Source organism: Rhineura floridana, chromosome 1 (genome assembly GCF_030035675.1).
Source record: "Rhineura floridana isolate rRhiFlo1 chromosome 1, rRhiFlo1.hap2, whole genome shotgun sequence".
In the NCBI taxonomy this organism is placed as follows: Eukaryota; Metazoa; Chordata; class Lepidosauria; order Squamata; family Rhineuridae; genus Rhineura; species Rhineura floridana.
The window spans coordinates 17,657,388-17,679,496 of NC_084480.1; the positions used below are offsets into that span (position 1 = coordinate 17,657,388).

The following is a 22,109-nucleotide window of genomic DNA, read 5'->3' on the forward strand; positions in this document are numbered from 1 at the left end:
TTCACGTGATTTGGAAACTATACTTCTGTTATTGCAGCCTAAAATAGCATTTGCTTTTTTTGCAGCCACATCACACTGTTGGCTCATATTCAGCGTGTGATCAACAACAATCCCAAGATCCTTCTCGCATGTAGTATTGTTGAACCAAGTATCTATGATTTCTTTTTCCTAGGTATGCTTTGCATTTATCCCTGTTAAATTTCATTCTGTTTTCAGCCCAATGGTCCAGCCTACCAAGATCCCCATGAATTTTGTTTCTGTCTTCCAAGGTATTAGCTATCCTTCCCAATTTTGTATCATCTGCAAATTTGATAAGCGTTCTCTGCACCTCCTCACTCAAGTCATTAATAAAAATGTTGAAGAGCACTGGGCCCATGAACGAGGCCTTCAGTACCCCACTTGTCACCTCCCCTTAGTTTGAGAAGGAACCATTGATAAACACTCTTTGAGTACAATTCTGTAGCCAACTGTGGATCCACCTGATAGTTGTTCCATCCAGCCCACATTTAATTAGCTTGCTAATCAGAACATCATGGGGCACTTTGTCAATAGCTTTGCTGAAGTAGAGAGATATTATGTCAATAGCATTCCCACAGTCTACCAGGGAGGTTACCCGATCAACAAATGGGATAAATATGTCTGGTAGGATTTGTTCTTGATAAATCCATGTTGGCTTCTAGTAATCACTGCATTGTTTTCAAGGTGCTTGCAGACTGACCGCTTTATGATCTGCTCCAGAATTTTCCCAGGGATTGACGTCAGGCTGACTGGTCTGTAGTTCCCCGGTTCCTCCTTCTTGCCCTTTTTGAAGATAGGGTCAACATTAGCCCTCCTCCAGTCATCCGCACTTCACCCATCCTGCACAATTTTGCAAAGATAATAGACAGTGGCTCCTGAGAGTTCTTCAGCCAGTTCCTTCAATACGCTAGGATACAGTTCATCAGGCCCTGCAGATTTGAACTTGTTTAAAGCTATTAGATATTTCTTGACCATTTGTCTGTCACTCTCAAGATGCAATCCTGTGCCTTCATGTTAATGTTTGCCAGGAGGGTCATAGATCCTCTTTTCGGAGAAGACTGAGTCAAAGTAGGAATTGAGTACTTCTGCCTTTCCTTTGTCATCGGTTATCATTTTCCCATCCTCATTGAGTAGCTGTACCACCATTTCTTTTCTCTATCTTTTACTATGGATGTACCTGAAGAAAGCTTTTTTGTTGCTTTGGGCATCTCTTGCTAACCTCAGCTTATTCTCAGCTTTAGCCTTCCTGACGACATCCCTGCAATTCTGTGCTACCTGTATGTACTCTTCCATTGTGCCCTGTGTACCTGCCCACCCCATTCATCCCACCCTACTCATTCCTCCAATCACTTTCTTTCCTACCCCCCCACTCACTACCTTCTTTCATTGGTACCCTGCATTGGGTGCTTACAGGCCTACCTCCTGCTCAGCCTTTTGGGAGGCATTGACTCACTCACTGCTGCCACATCTCGTGACCCCTCACCTGCCCAGAGATTGGGATGAATCCCCTGGAGACCTGGGGAGGACCCCCAAATCCCAGAGTCTCCGGGTAAAATCTGGGGAACTGGGAATGCTATATAACATGCATTTTCCTAGTACAATGAGTACTCAGGTTTGACTTCTATTCTTTTGTCAAATCCTTCTTTCTTGGCTCTCTACAAATTAGTCACCTGGCCAGACTCATCCTATGATGGTGGACAAATCCAAGGACAGCACCATCTAAGCCAGTATTGCAGTTGTGGTCCAATGCTGAGGTCATTTCTAGTTGCCTTTGGCTACTGCAGCACAAACAGTAATTTGAGTAATTCGCACTATAAAGGAAAAGCCATCTCCTAGCCCTGGCAAGTTACAAGCAGACCCCCGGAAGGAGGAATTCTGGTCTCTTCTGCTTCTCAGAACCATTATTAATAGGGATCATTTTGCGCTGCTGGTGTTGCCAACTCCAGAGCTAATTCATATCCCCGAGGATGTCTTTCAAAGGTGCATTTGACAGTTTGTCCCTGCCACTGTGATAGCCCCCTAAAGCAACTTTCTATTCTAGTACTTAACCTGGGGCTTCCTCCCTGTACCACCATGATGGCCTTGTCTCTCACTGTCTTTGGGCTCTACACATCTAATTCTTAGCCCAACAGCTAATAACGATGAGCCTAGAGTTGAGCGATCTTCCTGACTTGCTCCCTCTTTGAGAAGGTGTCATAACTGTCATCAAATGCCCCAGGGTATAGTCTGAAGGCTCACGAGATGACCACCTTGCTGAAGCTAAGCAGGTCTGGGTGTGTCTGGTGCTTGCGTTTGTGACTGTCTGGGATCTGCATGTAGACTGCCTTGGGCTCCAAGATGGAAGAAAGGTAGGATAAAAGTGTGAGAAAATAAATGAAATAAAATTCTCTGGGCTTTCCTCAAAATTTGGGAAGATGTTTTATAAATCTACCCACAAAGACATGTTGCAAATCTAAAATTCTGTGGACTTTGCTTCAACATTTCAGCAAATATTTCACCTGAACAAGGATCTTAATCTTTACTCTGAATTTTGCTTTAGGGTTTATTTTGGACTATCAAACTGTACAAATGATTTGCTTTTGGGGAGATTTGTTCTGAGATTCTCATCCTCTACTCCTGCCTGTTTGGTCTTTTTTCTTGTTCTCTTGAAATGACAGTCATATTTCCAATGATGTAAATTGAATGTACCTAAAGTATACCTCATTTGAGTTTTGTTGAACAACATCAGGTGAATCATGCTAACAAGCCTGATAAAAATAGACTCAGATTATCTTTTTTTTCTTCTTGTGATGTGAGGTAGCTTCTCTGGCTTTCCATTATAAAAGCATTTCTTAGATGTATATAATTAACACCAATTTTCTCCCAGTAGGCTCTTTTAAATCAGAAATTGGAATTGCACAGATTTACTGGAACCTCTGCATCAATATTATTACTTCCACTGAGATTTTCTGCTTATAGTTTTTGAAAAGATGAGATTTGCCTTAACAGAAAGGGAACCATTTAGACAATGGCTCTTTTAAGTTAACCCTAGTTACAAATTATACTTATTTAACCATACTCTTAAAAGCTCAGGTTGTTTTTCTGTTCTTTCTGTATTATATCCCTCCAGGACTCAGAAGTGCCAATTCACAAAATGTTTGCATTTATTAGCTCTGAAATGGGATCCGACACTGAATGTAAGGTCCTTTCCCTGCAGCGGAACAACTAATTTTTTGCCGCATTGTCAATGGGATACATCAAGTTGTTTAATGGTGCACAGCAAGGATCTATTTAGGGCAAGATGCAATGAGAAATAATTCCTTAAAAAATTTCAAGACTAGAGTTCAGTCAGGCAGTGAGCAAGCTATTTAACTAGGAATTTGACTCAGTCAATGGTCATACTGCATATGCTTTTAGAAAGAAGACACACCAGAAGATCTTCCATGATCAGGGAAGGACTTGATGGATGATGTTCTAACTCGGGTGGGGAACTGGATCTGGCTGGCGAGCTGGATCCTTATCTCCACACACACAATCTCAGCCCAAGCTGGACAGGTGGGCCACCCAACTGTCAATCACCTAACGCCAGAATGACATCAGGTGACCTATTTTTGCCCACACAGTTTGAAAACATACTGTTTGGGTAAAAGAGTGTGTCCAGTGCTTCCCATGCACCAGAAATCAGCCAGTTGTGATCCTTGGGAGGTCTTATCTTCAGTACTTCCCAAACACTGACAATCAGCTGAGTTCTGCTGCTTGGAAAATGCTGGGCAAAGAGGTTTGCAGGCACCTCTGATCATCTGAGTGGTGGTGCCTACACAGCAACGTCCATCTGATATATGACGCCAGGTGCAGGGTACATGGGGGTGGCTTGGGCATAATGGCCTTGTAGGCTAGATGGGTAGGCCTGGCTGGCATAAATTAGACCTGTGGGCCAGAGGTTCTCCACCCCGCTATATATGACGAATGGTAATTTCACTCTGCTGTTCTGTGTCTAAAAAATAGTGTCAGACTGGGAGATTTTCAGCACAATGCTAGTTCTTAAGTTCTAATTGTGAAGATCTTCCCTCTTCTCTTAAGTTAAAGCAGATGAGCGAAGGATGGTGCAGGCATCCAGCAAGACTGCAGAGTGCAAACCGCTGGTGAGCTGATTAGCAGAATTTACGAAAGGACGCTTTCAAACACCCCTTGGTCACCTCAAGAGTACAGCAAGCCCAACAAAAACCTTGCACCCCACCCAAGAGGATTTCGCTGACATTTTCTCTCCACTTTGAATGCAGTTTCGAGTGGGGTGCAGGGCATTTTATTTTGATTCACCTGAGGGTGGTTCCCCTGTCTCCTGCATGTTTCCCCCAACATTTGGACTTGGTTCCTGGCCCCCATGGGCCCAGTGCAGTGGGGGTACCCCAACCGCCCCACGCAGTTCCAGCCAAATATGGCAAAAGAAAGAAACTGAGGCAGAACTCAAGAACATTTTGGAAGATCTGACTGTGCAGGTTTGCAATAGCTTGTTCTGTTTGGTATTATCTGAACCAAACTGACTCCTTTCTATTACTTTGGTTCTCTGCCTTTCAGCTGTCGTGCAAATTTTTAAAAAAAATGGAAGGAGGGAGGGGCGGGTGCGGGTGGGGAAATGGGTCCTTCTGTTAAGTAACCTTGCAGACTTTAATTTGAAACAAACAAAGCATTCTAAAGGGCTTCTCCACGGAGGATTGTACTGATGTACTGAATATTTAGTAGCCATGCACATAATCCAGACTCCAAGGTCTGTCCCCCAAATGATAAACCCTTTTTATTAAATGGACTTTAATTACTTAATAATTAGGCCTTCTGTAGGGGGAAGATGGGGATTTTGATAGGCTGCCAGCAGGGCTGTCGGGCATATCAGGCTTGCCTGCCATTTTCTGATTAGGATTTAAAAGCAGGTGTACAGAGTATTCTCCGAGACCATGGTTAGGAGGCAACCTTCCCTGAAGGGACAAAGACACAAATTGTAGTTGAGCTGTGGAAGACTTTGATTCTTGACAGTTGTCTCAATTAACAGAGCAAAGATAAGGGGAAAAGGCTTTAAGGAAAAGGTATGGAGGAAGCACAAGTGAGTCTCACTTCTGGATTTTGCTGGGTATAGAGGAACATAGGAGGTTACCTTAACCTAAGTCAGATCACTGGCCCATCTAGCTCAGTATTGACCACACTAGGGACAGGGAACCTGTGGTCCTCTAGATCTTGCTGAACTACAACTCCCATCATCCCTGAACATTGGACATGCTGATGGGAGTTGTAGCCACAGCCACATTCTGTGGCATCCCAGCCAAGGATTGGGAGAAAATTCTCCTTCCCTGCTAAGTGAGCCTTGGGTATGTGAACCCAACATGTGCACCCAGGGTGTGCTGTCCAGCATTCACCTAGGTTTACACACCAGCCCCAAGGATGTTTATGACTGACTGATCTTTAATTATTTCACATTTTCCTAGCATTTTGAATAAGTTCTGGTGCTTAACTCATTGTCTGTCTGTCTGTCTGTCTGTCTGTCTGTCTGTCTGTCTGTCTGTCTGTCTGTCTATCTATCTATCACATTGTGGTTCAGCCCAACTAATTGGCACTCCATTTTCATCTCAGCTTTCTGCACATATAGATCAGCTTATCACTTTCTGGGGAGATTATCATTTGATCACTGGGTTTTGGTGGGGCCATCATTCTGCAAAGAAGATCAGAACAAGGAAGATCAGATCACCTGGTTTCTGAGTTGTAGTGCATCAAATTATAATTGTATAATCAAACCCTGACGATAAAAAGTGGAAGTAGCCATGGATAGCCTTATCCTCCCTGCATTTGTTCAGTCCTCTGTTTATGCCATCTAAGTTGATGACTGTTACTTCTTCTTGTGAGAGAAAATTCCAGAGTTTAATTACCCATTGTGTGAAAAATTGTGTGACACACACACACACACACACACACACACACTTGCCTACATTGACTTTTCCATCATGCAGCTTCATTGGATGTCTCCGAGTTCTAGTGTTATGAGAGAGGAATAAAAATGTCTCTCTGTTAACTTTTCCCACACCATGCAACATTTTATACACCTCTATCCTTCCTTCCTTGCCTTTCCTTGTAAGCAAAAAAGCCTCCAGTGCTTCAATCTTTCCTCATAGAGGAGTTGCTCTAACACTTTGACTATATTGGTTGCCCTTTTCCAAATCTTTTCCAGCTGTACAGCATTCTTTTGGAGGTAAGGTGACCAGAACTGCTCACAATATACCAAGTGTGACTGCACCATAGATTTCTAGGACAGCATTATGATATTGGTAGTTTTATTTTCAGTCCCCTTTTTCATGATCCCTAACATGGAATTTACCGATTTCACAGCTGCCACCTATCTTGATGAATGTCATTAGTAAGCTGCTTCTGAACCATAGTTTTGTTTGAAAAGCAGTATCATAACATTTTAAACAGTTACAGGTTCCCCCCAGGGAATCCTGGGAACTAGTTAGTTAAGGGTGGTGAGAGTTGTTAGGAGACCCCTATTCCCCTTACAGAGTTACAGTTCCCAGAAGGATTTAACAGTCAGTCCCTCTTTCCCAGGGAACTCTGGGAATTGTGGCATAGCGGTTTGAGTGTTGGACTACGACCTGGGAGACTAGGGTTCAAATCCCCACACAGCCATGAAGCTCACTGGGTGACCTTGGGCCAGTCATTGCCTCTCAGTCTCAGAGGAAAGCAATGGTAAACCACCTCTGAATACCGCTTACCATGAAAACCCTATTCATAGGGTCGCCATAAGTCGGAATTGACTTGAAGGCAGTCCATTTCCATTGAGAGGAATAGGGCTCTTGCAACAACTCTCAACACCTTAACAAGCCACAGTTCCCAGGATTCCTTGAGGGAAGCCATAATTGTTTAAGGTGGTATGATACTGCTTTAAATATATATTGCTGATGGAGCCTCTGCAAACATAGTTTACACTGGAAGAGCAATTAACTGAAACCAAACCAGCATGAAACAATCAGGATAGACACCTCTTCAGCTTTAGATACTCTCCCAACTGGTGTTTTGTTTCTCTTTTCACAGGTCCATTGAGGTTTCTATCCCAGACAGACTCTGTCACGGCTTTCACAGGAGACACTGTGTTGTTAAAATGCGAAGCTGTAGGAGAACCTATGCCTTCTATCCACTGGCAGAGAAACCAAGAAGATCTTGTTTTGAAGCCTGGGGATACCCGCGTGGCAGTTCTGCCTTCTGGATCTTTACAAATTAGCCGAATTCAACCAGGGGATGGCGGAATCTATAGATGCCTTGCAAAAAATCCTGCCAGTTCAAGAACTGGAAATGAAGCAGAAGTCAGAGTTTTGTCAGGTAAGAAACCTTTTTAAATATATTAAAGTGCTCCTTAGAAATGATATTGACATATATCTGGTTTGCAATGCAAATTTATCCACCAATATACGAGTGTGTTTTGGTGTGAATACTTTCGCCTGTGAAAGTTGACCTTTTTTTTGGCAATTTAAATGGTAAGTATGACATGCTTGTGTGCCTTGATGTGTCTGTGTGGTCTCCTTACAAGGGCAGAGCATGCAGCATGTAAATGTGACCTTTACAAAAGCAAATCCCATGAATATGGTCTTTGTGCATTTGGATGTAAATGGCCTGCTTCATGAAGAACTTCAAGATTATATGGTCTTCCCAACTGTAGCCTTTAAACCTTCCAGGAGAACCCTGGAAGTCCCCAAATTTCCTTTTCATTTCTGAACAGATTTCTGATGAAGGTAGGGTGGAGGGCTTTGTGCTGACCTATTATAATTATAATTATATGTGTGTGTATATGTATATATATATTATTTTATGTATTTTAATTGCATTTTATGTATTTTCATTTATTTTAATGTTTTTGTGGTCTTTATTGTGTACAATTTTATTATGTACAGGCTCGATTTTATTGTAAGCTGCCCTATTACAGGGTAGAAGGGCGAGATAGAAATATTTTAAATAAATAAATAAATAAAATAATTATCTATGATTTTATACTTCTAATGTAAAAAACAAACAAACATATATATACACACAGATCTGTTCTGTGTAGGTAAGCTATGAAAGTACCATTACTCAGTATAACGTATTGACCATTTAAATTTATTTCTTACAGTGAATTGTGAAACTTTTTTCTGGTCATGTTGTGAGCTGCCTTGTGCATAAATTGTTATGGAAAGGTGGCATACAAATAAACAGTGATGATGATGATGATGATGATATACAAGATATTGTATGATTAAGCCAAATGCACAACATTGATTCAGATATACAGTGCCTTGCAAAAGTACTCAGACCGCCTGACCAATGCTCTCATATTACTGAATTACAAATCGTAATTTGTACAAATCTGTAATTCCTGACAGCTATCCTGGGAGTCCCGTGCTGCGTACCTAATGTAATTCTTCGCTTAGTGGCAGAGCTAATTTCTATCAAGGTGTGTGTGTAGATGCTCAAGGTGAATTATTGGTTGAAGATGTTGTTTTGTCCAGTGGGTTTAGCCCCACTGACGCTGATTGACATCTTCCAATCAAAATAGAGGAAGACACTAACACTGACATTACAAAAGCTGCCTCTTTCTTCCAATTCAAGGTGCTGGTTTTAACCTATAAAGCCTTACACGGCTTGGGACCACAATGCCTCTCCCAACACGAAGCCACCCATACACTATGCTCAACATCCAAGGCCCTCCTCCAGGTGCCTACTCTGAGGGAAGCTGGGACTCTGGCAACAAGGGAGAGGACCTTCTCAGTGGTGGCCCCCAAATTATGGAATGATCTCCCTGACAAGGTGCACCTGGCACCAACACTGTTATCTTTTCGGCACCAGGTCAAGACTTTCCTCTTCTCCCAGGCATTTTAAATTGCTTTTTAAAAACACGTTTTTTAAAATTTGTATATTTGTTTTTAATGTTTTTAATTGCTGTAAACCACCCAGAGAGCTTCAGCTATGGGGCGGTATATAAGTGTAATAAATAAATAATAAATAAATAAATGCTATATTGGCTTTTGGTACACTAAAGCCAAAGCAGTTATAAAGCAGCGTATTAGGGACTCTGAACTCCAAGAACATCTAGTGTTGGCCACACTCTACCAAGGCTTGAGGGATAACATGGCAGCATTTGCACACACAAATTATTTAACAAAACTGACTATCCCTAAATACAGGAAAGTTTTTACGCTAGCCAAGTTCAGTGTTCTACCTTCTGCTTTCCTGGAAGGCAGATACAAGAGAGTACATAAGAACATAAGAACATAAGAAGAGCCTGCTGGATCAGGCCAGTGGCCCATCTAGTCCAGCATCCTGTTCTCACAGTGGCCAACCAGGTGCCTGGGGGAAGCCCGCAAGCAGGACCCGAGTGCAAGAACACTCTCCCCTCCTGAGGCTTCCAGCAACTGGTTTTCAGAAGCATGCTGCCTCTGACTAGGGTGGCAGAGCACAGCCATCACAGCTAGTAGCCATTGATAGCCCTGTCCTCCATGAATTTAAAGCCATCCAAGCTGGTGGCCATTACTGCATCTTGTGGGAGCAAATTCCATAGTTTAACTATGCGCTGAGTAAAGAAGTACTTCCTTTTGTCTGTCCTGAATCTTCCAACATTTAGCTTCTTTGAATGTCCACAAGTTCTAGTATTATGAGAGAGGGAGAAGAACTTTTCTCTATCCACTTTCTCAATGCCATGCATAATTTTATACACTTCTATCATGTCTCCTCTGACCCGCCTTTTCTCTAAACTAAAAAGCCCCAAATGCTGCAACCTTTCCTCGTAAGGGAGTCGCTCCATCCCCTTGATCATTCTGGTTGCCCTCTTCTGAACCTTTTCCAACTCTATAATATCCTTTTTGAGATGAGGCGACCAGAACTGTACACAGTATTCCAAATGCGGCCGCACCATAGATTTATACAACGGCATGATGATATCGGCTGTTTTATTTTCAATACCTTTCCTAATTATCGCTAGCATGGAATTTGCCTTTTTCACAGCTGCCGCACACTGGGTCGACATTTTCATCGTGCTGTCCACTACAACCCCGAGGTCTCTCTCCTGGTCGGTCACTGCCAGTTCAGACCCCATGAGCGTATATGTGAAATTAAGGTTTTTTGCTCCAATATGCATAATTTTACACTTGTTTATATTGAATTGCATTTGCCATTTTTCCGCCCATTCACTCAGTTTGGAGAGGTTTTTTTGGAGCTCTTCGCAATCCCTTTTTGTTTTAACAACCCTGAACAATTTAGTGTCATCAGCAAACTTGGCCACTTCACTGCTCACTTCTAATTCTAGGTCATTAATGAACAAGTTGAAAAGTACAGGTCCCAATACCGATCCTTGAGGGACTCCACTTTCTACAGCCCTCCATTGGGAGAACTGTCCGTTTATTCCTACTCTCTGCTTTCTGCTTCTTAACCAATTCCTTATCCACAAGAGGACCTCTCCTCTCATTCCATGACTGCTAAGCTTCCTCAGAAGCCTTTGGTGAGGTACCTTGTCAAACGCTTTTTGAAAGTCTAAGTACACTATGTCCACTGGATCACCTCTATCTATATGCTTGTTGACACTCTCAAAGAATTCTAATAGGTTACTGAGACAGGACTTTCCCTTGCAGAAGCCATGCTGGCTCTGCTTCAGCAAGGCTTGTTCTTCTATGTGCTTAGTTAATCTAGCTTTAATCATACTTTCTACCAGTTTTCCAGGGACAGAAGTTAAGCTAACTGGCCTGTAATTTCCGGGATCCCCTCTGGATCCCTTTTTGAAGATTGGCGTTACATTTGCCACTTTCCAGTCCTCAGGCACGGAGGAGGACCCAAGGGACAAGTTACATATTTTAGTTAGCAGATCAGCAATTTCACCTTTGAGTTCTTTGAGAACTCTCGGGTGGATGCCATCCGGGCCCGGTGATTTGTCAGTTTTTATATTGTCCATTAAGCTTAGAACTTCCTCTCTCGTACCTAGAGTACCCTATCGAGAGTGTCTGTGCCCTTGTAGTTCAGGAGAGGTGGAGACAATTGCCCATGTGTTATTTTACAGCTCTTTTTATCATGATTTTATTATTATTATTATTATTATTATTATTATCATCATTATCATTATTACATTTTATTTATACCCCGCCTTTCAGCCAAAGGCCCTCAAGGCGGCTTACAAAGAAAAATAAACAGAGGTATAAAAATACAATTTAAAATACAATAAAAATACAATATCAATCAATCAATCTTTATTGATACGGTCATAGACCAAAAGACATTTATAAATAAAACTACATACATTTATAATAAAAGGTTACAAAGTTGCAGTCATGTTAAAACAGTAAAACAATAAAACAACAAGGAAAACAGTTACAGTTGGGTGGCGGAAACTTCTGAAAGGATAGATGCCTTCCGAATTGATTGAGCCGCAAAAATAAATTTAGCAACTGACAAGATAGTATCCTTATTAGCTGCTGACAAAAGATGTAAAAGTAAACAGTTAAGCGGTTTGTAGGGGTATTTATTTATGATGGGGGTTATGAATTTGGAGCGAATATCGTCATATAGGGCGCACTCAAAGATGACATGAGAGAGAGTTTCTATGGCGCTGACACCACAAAGGCATAATCGGTTTGCATACGGGATACGTTTAAATCTCCCTTCAAGTAAGGCAGAGATAAGACAGTTAAATCTAGCCTTTGTAAAGGCTAGACGATATTTGGGGATCGTAAGAGTTTCCAGATAAGGGGCACTGAGCATAGGCACAAAGCTCAGACCAAAGTGAATAGGAGAGCAGGTCGAGGTGGCTGCAGTTATGGAGCGTTGGAAGTCCATATCGTTGATACGAGTCCGGATAGAATGTTTAACTGTCTCTGGAGCGAGGGACATCAGATGTTCAATTGAGAGGCCAATACTTGCAAGGTAATTTGTAAACGTACGGGCCCATTTCGAGGTAAAAGAGTCTTCCCAGAGTAAAGGGAGATAGCCAGTAGATTTTTCATAAGACATTTTAAACCAGAAATTTAGGGCGGCCAACCACGCTTGAGACTCAAGTGAGACTAGGCCAGATTCTAACCTAAGGACCGCCGCAGGAACGCACCTGGGAACGCCAAAAATTTGTCTGAGAAACAAGGAGAGAACTGCCTCCGCAGAAGAGTTGAAGGCGCCAATCCATAAAGGTACCCCGTAGAGAAGTTGAGAAATAGTTTTGGATCTAAAAACCTTTAGGGCTGCCGGAATGTATTGTCCTCCTTTAGTGAAGAAGAACCTTCGAATACCACTGGCTAAGTTGCGAGCAGTAGAAATAGCCCCTCGGATATGGGGATTCCAGGACAGAGAGGAATGAAAAAGTATACCAAGGTATTTGAAATGAGAAACCTGTTCTATTTTATGGGTATTAATTGTCCATGCGTGAGCAGGAGAGTGCTTGGCAAAAGCTAAGATCTTAGTTTTGGAAAAGTTTATAGATAGTTTGTTATCATGACAGAAACTCATAAAAGCTTTAGTTAGGCGTTTGAGTCCTACTTTAGAAACAGAAAGGAGAACAGCGTCATCTGCATACAATAACAAGGGACAATGCAGGTTTGCTAACTTAGGGGGGTGGAAGTCCGGGGATTGACAATAAAGGGACAGATCATTCATGAAAAAATTAAATAAAAGTGGGGCTAGTATGCAGCCTTGTCTGACTCCTTTTGTTGTAGTAATGGGGTTTGTGAGATGACCTTCACGACTACATCTAACACGAAAGGATGTGTGGTGGTGCAGACGGCTAATTAAGAAGAGGAGTCTCTTGTCGATCGTAGATTTTGCGAGTTTCGCCCATAGTATCTCCCTAGGGATGGAATCAAAAGCCGATTTCAAGTCGACAAAGGCAACAAACAGGCCGTTACCCCAGCGGTTCTTGTATTTTTCAGCTAAGTGATTTAAAATCACACAGTGTTCTATCCCAGACCTACCTTTCCGGAAAGCTGCCTGCTCCCTCCCAAGGATATTATCCTCCTCCAACCAAGATGAGAGTCTCTCTTTTAAGTAGCAGGCATATAGTTTGCCAATAATGGAAAGGAGGCTAATTGGGCGGTAATTTGCTGGGTCCTCTTTGTTCCCTTTTTTAAATATAGGGATAACTATGGATTCAAGCCAAGACTCAGGGAAGCATCCGGAATTATTGATCAGAGTAAAGAAATTTGCTAGAAGAGGGGCCCACCAAGCTTGGTGCGCCTTCAACATTTCAGAAAGTATGTTATCAGGTCCAGGAGCTTTGCCGGATTTCAAGCTAGCAATCAAATCAATAATTTCTTTTTGGGTTACAGGTGGCCAAGTGGGAAGATTTGTTAAATTATCAATAAAGGAAACAGCATTTACAGTCTCGTTGTTTGCAGAAAAATATTTCTCCCAGAGGTATGGGGAAATGTGGCAAGGGGCCGGATTTAGTGGGCTCATAGAACCAGAAATCAGCTCCCAAAAACACTTCGAATTATTTGATCTGGAGGCTTGAATTTAGGCTTCCCAATCTTCATGCATCACCTGCCTTTTTTTGATGACTATCATATGCTTGTAGTATTTTTTGATAATAAAATACTCAGGGGGGAGGGTGGTTAAATTTTGGTGTCGATATTGAAGGTATAGCCGTCTCAGCTGTTTCTTAGCATCAAGACAGTCCTTATCAAACCATCTGGGAAAACCAGTGGTAGGAGGAGCCCTGAAGGAAGAAGATGGTGGGATAATAGAGGCTTTAAGTTTGGTAATTAAGGAGTTATACGCTATTGACGCTAAATATGAATCAGAAGCATGCATGATCTCCCTCTGTAAGGACAGGGCAGAGGGGGAAGTGAGAAATAAGGCCACATTAGAGGCTACTGTGGGAGTCCAAAATGTCCTTTTATGGGTAGGGTGGATTAGATTTGCTATTGGTTTATGGGTAAGGAGCAAGTGACCGCGTTCTGGTAGATAAAAGGAAAAGGTAAGGGGAAGGTGATCACTATCCTGTTTGGAGCCGACAGAAAAGTCCAAAATAAACCTGAACAGGGAATGCGAGATCAAGGCGTAATCGATGACACTGCACCTGAGGCCAGAGATGTAGGTAAATTCCGCACATGAATCTATCTGCTTATGACCGTTCAACATTATTAGGCTGTGTCTAGCAAGGAATCGGTATAAACATATTCCACCATAATTTATCTTGGGGTCCTTGGAAGTCCTAGCATAGCCTGGGAGGTATGGGGCGGTGTCCTCGCCCCCCCAGAAGTTTGAAGCAAATAGCGCATCATTGTGGGGGCCAGACCCTGGCGTTGAAATCACCCATAACAATGAGAGGCGCTTTGGGGAATTTAGCCTCGAGTGATGTTAGATAATTGGTAAGAACGTCCCAGTCACAGTCAATTTGTGCCCGAGAGGCATGAGGGGGAATATAAACATTTACTAACAGAAGAGAAAATGTGCTAAAAGATAATAAAACAGCCTGTGCAATGTTTTTACAAGGGGTTAAACTTATAGAGCGAGCTGTTACAGAAGTAGAAATGAGTATGGCTAGGCCTCCTTTGGGTCTGCCTTTGGAACTGGGTTGGGAATAGGTCGCTGGTAAACATGAACAAGAGAAACCATCCACTATTAATTTAAGGGTACACCACGTCTCCTGTAAGAAAATTAAGTCAAATTTGTTCAGAAAAGTAATAAAGTCAGGAATTTTTTGTTTGGCATTCCACCCTGCAATGTTCCAGGAGAGAAGGTGGAATGTAAAATTAGGTGAGAGAACAGAAACCTGGCATGCATTAATAATTGGATTCGTAGGATGAGAAATTTCCTTTGCTGTATAAGATTTGCAGAGTGAGTGCTGTGGTGTCCTGAAATGAGGGTTTACCATTTTTTCAGGAGATTCACAGGATAGAATCGGGTTTTTAGAATTTAATAAGGGTTGTCAAGTCAGTTCAGGAACCTCATGTACTATCACATCACATATTGTGCTAGGTCTACAAACATTTGAGTAACAATGTGGCAGTACCTTTAAGGGAACTTTCAGAGGAGAAACTTGAATGCTGGATGGTGAGTTCAGTTCATAGTCCTCCAAGTATCTGGAACATGTCCTTTTTGCCCTTAGATTGTTTAACAGATTCTGCATTTTGTTTATGACCTCACTTTGTTCAATCTCAGTGAATGTATGGAAACTATTTAATAGTTCCTCCTCTCCCTCACAAGCAAAGTCAAATGCAAGATCTTGATTTTCCTTACTGTTTACCAGAGAAGGAGGTGACTGTAACGGAACGAAAATGGGAGCTGGTGGTGGGGAGGAGCTTACTTCATCCAAAATAATAAGATCAGAGTTTATGGAGTTAAGTGTTTCAAAGTTTAATGTTTCTTGTGCTGGGGGAGTCAAAGGGGATAAATTCTTTTCCAGCATAGTTGGTCCTAATGATAGAGAAGAGCAGTTCATGTTTAATGTGCTTTTAAGAGGAAGCTGTTCCAGGAATGGATCCAAGTTTCCAGAGTTTGATATATTTTTGCTGCTGTTCGAGGAAAACTTCCTCCTCTCATGTGAAGAGATAAGGTTTGTTGTTGGAGTTCTCTTTGTGAACAAGGAAATTGGACTGGCCAGGTTTGTGAAATGTCTCTGAACGGATATTCCATGGTAGCTGAGAAGGGATTTATTTGCAATTATCCGTGCTGTTGTCTCAGCCGATTTAAAGGTAAGTAAAGCAGACGTTTTTGTTGAGGGGTTGTAAAGGAATTCCACATACGAGATATCGTCAGGCCGTAAATCCATTACACCTAACGACTGGAGGGCGTAACACACTCTTTGCTTCCTGATGTTTACTTTTTCTTTGATGTTAAGAAGAGGAAGATTCAGCAGTGCAAGTTTGTTTGAATTATATTTGAGAAGCCAATTCCCATTTGTATTCTCTCGTCGTGAAATCTTGTTATTGGTAGAGCATATTCCGCTATAGGACCTCGGGTTGGGGTGAGTAAGTAGCTCTGGGAGATTTGGACTTTTTTTGCTTTCTGGTAAGGCTTTGCAATAAGATCTAGGGGGTGTTCTCGCTGTAGATGAAGCAGATAAATTCTTTGTTTGCGAAGCTGTTTGCTGTTGAGCTTTAAGTACTTTAAAAAGTTTCTGAAAGTTCATCTTCTTACTCCTTGGCGGTTTGTAATTTTTTATGTTTTTGGATTTTTTCTCCTTAGGTGCAATACGAGGTTTCTTTATGTTTGCACACTTCAGTGTTGTTGTTGTTTTGTGGGGGGGAAGAGTGTAGTTTAGGCTCAAATATAGTTTGGATAGTTCTTCCATAAATGATTTTAGAAGGTTGTTTGTTTCTTCCAAAAAAGCTTTGATGTTTTCAGTCTCTTTTGCCACAATGGCTAATTGTAACTGCAGACATTTTTGGCCAGTTAGAAGTAGTTTTTGGCCAATTTGTGCCAGTTCCGTGGTTTCAGTAACTTCTGTAGAGCAGGCAGAAGATGGCTGTGATTGAGTAAAAATGGGAGTCTGGCTGTCGATGTCTGTAGCATGCACAGTAGACAGAATGTCTAAGGGGGAATGTAAGTCAGTGTCCTTGTACAGAGAGGAAGATGGCGTCTCCTTGCTTTCAGGTACCTGCAGCAGAGAGTTGATCAGACTAGGTGTATGCGTCTGCCCAAAAAGGGGATCTGTGGATGTTCCATACACCAGGCTTTGTATAATTTCTGGGTCATCCCTTGCCTGGAATTCCTCACTCAAGCAGGAACAGAATTGTTCTGTTTCGATTTGGGAAGGGGTTTTCTCAGTAGATCGTGACGCATTTCTCTTTGTCTTATCCGCTTTGGTTGGTAAAAAGAAGTTTGTAATTTTAAGCTGTTGATCCCCATTCCCAGATTCTTCCAAAACCTGGTCTGATTTATGGTCATGTTCATAACATCTTTTCCTTGTTTGAACCATTTTAAAAACTATAAGGTTTGCCTTTTAAACTCTAAGATGAACGGAGGTATAATTATAAATTGTCGACTCCAAGGCTAAGTAGTTTTATCTTAGGAATCCTTAGATTTTGTTATGGTAAATTATATTCCTTGAGTTAGTAATGCGAAGCAGAGTTGTGACTCACCGGCTGATAGAGAGTCTGTTTTCTTGCTGATAAAATGGTTCCATAGCCTTCAAAAAATAGGTGTTGTTGATGCTGTTTGGTTCCAGAATAAAAATTTCCAAAGAATATCTCTAAAGATAGCAAAAAAAGAGGCGAGGTGGGTATGAGCTCCAGAGCTCGCTAGTGGACCTGCCTGCCAGCAGCCATCTTCCGTCGCATCTCCCAATAAAAAAATAAAAATAAAAAATAAAAATACAATAAAAGCAATACAATTTACAAAAATAAAATAAAATAAATAACATTATAATAACAAATAAAATTAAATAACAATAACATTATCGTTATCGGCACCGCCAAGAAAGAGGAGGTGGTGTTAGCGGGGGTGATTTTAGAGTGATTTTTATAACTCCAATATCATCAAAAACTCCTGGCAGATCTGATTCATTTTATCTGGAATACTTGTTCTCTGACTGGAATTCCCAGGTCACAAGGAAAGTGGCCAGCATCCTTGCAGCTTCTATTGATTGTCAGAGAGGAAGGATTAAATAATAATTTTAACCCTCAATACTTTTATGCTTTATAAGGAAATTTCTTATTAAAATTTGACCATAATAAAATAATCAATCAATCAATAAGTCAATCAATCAATCAATCCTTGTCCTTTCCTGCTGACTGGAGCCAATCAGAATGAAAGAAGGTGAGTTGGCTATTGAGAAGACTCTTTTCAGTAGCTAACACTACTAGTGTAGTGTAGTGGGGGCTACGAATTTGTCACTACACAACTGGCTATGTGTGGTGCAAACCTAACACTGCCTAAGCCTCAAGACACACCATCCCTACAGTGAAGTATGGTGGTGGCAGCATCATGCTGTGGGGATGCTTCTCATCAGCAGGGACTGGGCATCTTGTTAAAATCGAAGGAAGAATGGATGGAACAAAATACAGGGAAATACTGCAAGAGAACCTGCTTCAGTCCACTAAAAACCTGAAGCTTGGGAGAAAAATTACTTTTCAACAGGACAGTGATTCTAAGCACAAGGCCAAAGCAACATTGCAGCGGCTCAAGAGCAAAAACTTGAATGTCCTACAGTGGCCCAGTCAAAGTCCTGATCTCAATCTCATTGAGAAATTGTGGTCCACAAGCAACATCCAACCAACCTGAACAACCTGGAGTGAATCTGCCAAGAAGAATGGGTCAAAGTCCCTCCGACACTGTGTGCAAAACTGGTACATACCTACCCCTCAAGACTTAAAACTGTTATTGCAGCAAAAGGTGGCTCTACCAAATATCAATGTACAGGGGTTGAATACTTATGCAAGCAACCTGTTTCAGTTTTTTATGTTTCTTACAAACATTTCCCATCATAAAACCAATGTCACTTTACGTGATCTTGAGTTTCAGTGTTTCAAAATAAAATATCATACAAAACGAAACTGCAATGTACCATTAGTAATTCAGTAATATGAGAGTACTGGTAAGGGGTCTGAGTACTTTTGCAAGGCATTGTATGTTCTATGGCATATCTGAATCACTGATGGACATCACATCTGCAGTTGATTTAGCTGTGCATTTTCTTGAACAGCGAATATAATACTCTTGGTATACAGCTGTGCTTTTGAATGGGGAAGGCTACTGTAGACAGCAGCACACAAGTAATGCAGAACTGTGACTGAGAGCTGATTGAGAACATCAGATTTTGCGGACAAGTATCCCAACTGTGTGATGGTATAGGAAGGATGTACTTTTAGTTTAATTTTCATTAAAAAAAAAAAAAGACTGGGTGTGTTCTCACACCGAGGCAGGGAAGTGAGATAAAGGCAGGTAGGCAGGCAGACTTGTGTTTAGGAACACAGGAAGCTGTCTTACATCATGTCAGACTGTTTGTTCCTCTAGCTTAGGGCCCAATCATTATTGTTGTTGTTATGTGCCTTCAAGTCGACTATGACTTATGGCGACCCTATGAATCAGTGACCTCCAATAGCATCTGTCATGAACCACCCTGTTCAGATCTTGTTATTTCAGGTCTGTGCCTTCTTTTATGGAATTAATCCATCTCTTGTTTGGCCTTCCTCTTTTTCTACTCCCTGCTGTTTTTCCCAGCATTGTGGTCTTTTCTAGTGAATCAGGTCTTCTCATTATGTGTCCAAAGTATGATAACCTCAGTTTCATCATTTTAGCTTCTAGTGACAGTTCCGGTTTAATTTGTTCTGACATCCAATTATTTGTCTTTTTCGCGGTCCATGGTATGTGCAAAGCTCTCCTCCAACACCACATTTCAAATGAGTTTATTTTTCTCTTACCTGCTTTTTTCACTGTCCACCTTTCACATGCGTACATAGAGATCGGGAATACCATGGTCTGAATGATCCTGACTTTAGTGTTCAGTGATTCAGTGTTCATCTTTGCATTTGAGGGCCCATCCACACCTCCTTTTAATCTGCAGTCTAACCCCCTTGTGTGTCCACTAATTTGCCAGTGTCCATATGACATGTCCCCCCCAATTTCAGTCTTCCCTTAGAGAAATCTGCCATTTCCATTAATAATTGGGACAGAAATAATAATAATGTCCTGATTATTAGCTGCTCTAAACTCTATAGTAAGGACGTCTTTTTTATTATTATGGGTGGATGACTGGCTTAGATCCCGCCCTCTGTCCAGGCCCCTCCTTCTTCCTTACAGTTCATTTCTGATTCTGGTACTGAACCGGGGTACTTCTTCCTTCTGGCTTCTGTAGCTGTATCACATTGCTTTTTTTTTTTTTTTTAAAGAAACTACTATTTTGTGATCAAACGTAAAATAGAATGTTTAATGAATAATATTTACACTTTAAAAAGCTATTTTGCAATATTACACAAAATTCATTGAAAACACAAAATGCACCTCTGTGTTAGTAAATTTTAAGTAGTATGCACTATGTTATACGTAACAGCACAGATAAGGGCATTTTATTTTTTAAAAAGTTTCGGTAATTTTTGTTAATAATAATAAATAATAATTCAGACCTTCTGCAGTTGAAGGAATTTCTATTTAAACGCAAACCTGCACATGCTTTTTAATTAAAGACATGTGTTTTTGCGCTCTTCTGGAAAAGGGTGCAAAATGCGAACTATTGTTATGGAGTAATCAACATATGGGGTGGACTTAGGGGTGTGGGAAAATGCAAAAGTGACCCCCCCAAAAAGCCCATACGTATGGATGCTTGAAAATCATGTTTTAACAAATAAATCCAACTACAAACCAGACATAGTATGGCTCTCAAGGCCACCAACCAAATACGGAAAACGTGGATTTTGAGGTTAGGTATAAATGGGCCCTTAGTATTTTCTCCTTTTACTTCTGACTGCTAGCAGCCCTCCTGAATCACAGGCAGAGATCTTTCTCATCACCAGCTACCACATCCTTTTACAGGGAGTAGCCACAAACTGTGCCTGTGCTCTATGATTTAGCTGTTTTCAAATAATAGATTATAATATCATACCAGAATCACTCTTCAACATTGTATGTGCACTAAGTTTAACTCAGCATCTTTCTATGCACTTTTTTTTTTACAACTTCCTACACTTTTACTGTAATAAAGCAGGAGGTTGCTGTGTAGATATGCCCTCAGTCTCCACGATCTGACAGGTCTGTTATGAAGATGAATGAAATACAAATTGTATGGATTGTTAAACAATAAACATTCTGTAGCCGTTATTAGTAGCCGCTACATATTCTCTTGGAAGATGAACCTGACAGTTGGGTACTCCCCAAATGTTTACAATATTCTCTTGGAAGATGAAACCGATTTTATCCATTTTATTTATCCAGGAAAAGATGGCTCATGGAAAATGACCACCCCTTCCTCCCTATCCCAAATCTACCTCCAGAATGATGAGGCCAGAGTGACAGGTGGATGGTAGAGATGATGCACGTGTCTCTGGATACAAGGTGCAATATACCTCAGCTATCCATTGAGTACACTGACAATTCCAGTGTATGCTCACCTCCTAAATTACAGGAAAGTACATTGAAATATGAAAGACATATGCTTGGCAGGTTGGAGTACTCTTATGTAGATGACAGCAATTAGATCAAACAGACAATAGTTATTAGGGAGTATCCTTGTAGTTCAATTGAAGGAGTGTTGAAGTACAAGACTGGATTTAAATCCCACCTTTGCCTGGCATGAACTCTTAGGTGGCCTTGGTAGTGTTGTTCTGTTACAGAGCAATCCTAACTAGAGGAATCAGGTGTAAATTACTCCTGTTCCAAACTCTATTCAGGAGCCTCTGGTAGGGGCTACTGCTGGCTGAGCTGACAGGTGAGTGTTGGCCCAAGTTTTGAGGAGTGGGCCCTCGGTCACATGATTGAGCTGAATAAGGTTTGGAATAGGTGTAAGTCTCTCCTTGTTCTGTCCTGCCCCCTTTTTGGATTTTCATCAATGTAAGTTCCACCAGCCAAGCCCCGACTGAGCGACCATGGGGGATTTACTCCATTGTTTCTCTTGCTCAGTCAGGGTGAGAGACAGGCTGGCAATGCTACTTAATCTGATGGATCTTGGGTTTGAATTGCGCTATTCCTCATGCTTAAAATGGGATGAATGGCCTAGTTCCTCACAAGAAAGTTGTGTATGTGTGTGTGAGAACGAGATAAAAGATTACAATATAAATATGCCACATAAATACTTGAGAGGAATAGGGTTGTCATCTACAGATCTAGTATAGCAACACTGGTCCTGGCTTAGGAATGGAGGACAAATGTCTTTAGCTTGCATTTGAAAGTGGCTATTCCTAATTCTTATTTTCCTTAACATGTAAGAAAACTGAAACACAGCTGTCCTTAGAAATTTGCACTTCTCAGAACGTTTTGGTGCAATTCTCAAACCAAAAAGTGTGTGGAAAAATGCATAGGTTAATAAATACAGTATAATGTTCACTGCTTCTCAGCCTCAGAGGGAGGCAATGGCAAACCACCTCTGAATACCACTTACCATGACCACCCTATTCATAGGGTTGCCATAAGTCGGAATCGACTTGAAGGCAGCCCATTTCATTTTCAGTGTTCAAAACTATATAATATTAGGGGAAATC

At 41.3% G+C, this 22,109-nt stretch overlaps 1 protein-coding gene across 3 annotated transcripts in view; it reads left to right on the forward strand.

Moving 5' to 3' along the window:
* DCC (DCC netrin 1 receptor) overlaps positions 1-22,109 on the forward strand; it is an 882,319-nt gene that overhangs the window by 155,179 nt on the left and 705,031 nt on the right. For 2 of the 3 annotated variants that reach the window (XM_061614640.1, XM_061614649.1), the window contains exon 3: positions 7,069-7,353. In XM_061614640.1, the coding sequence (XP_061470624.1) occupies positions 7,069-7,353 (285 nt within the window). Of the gene's footprint in view, positions 1-7,068; positions 7,354-15,277; positions 15,672-22,109 lie in introns of those variants that run through there. The other variant, XM_061614658.1, reaches the window with a different exon arrangement.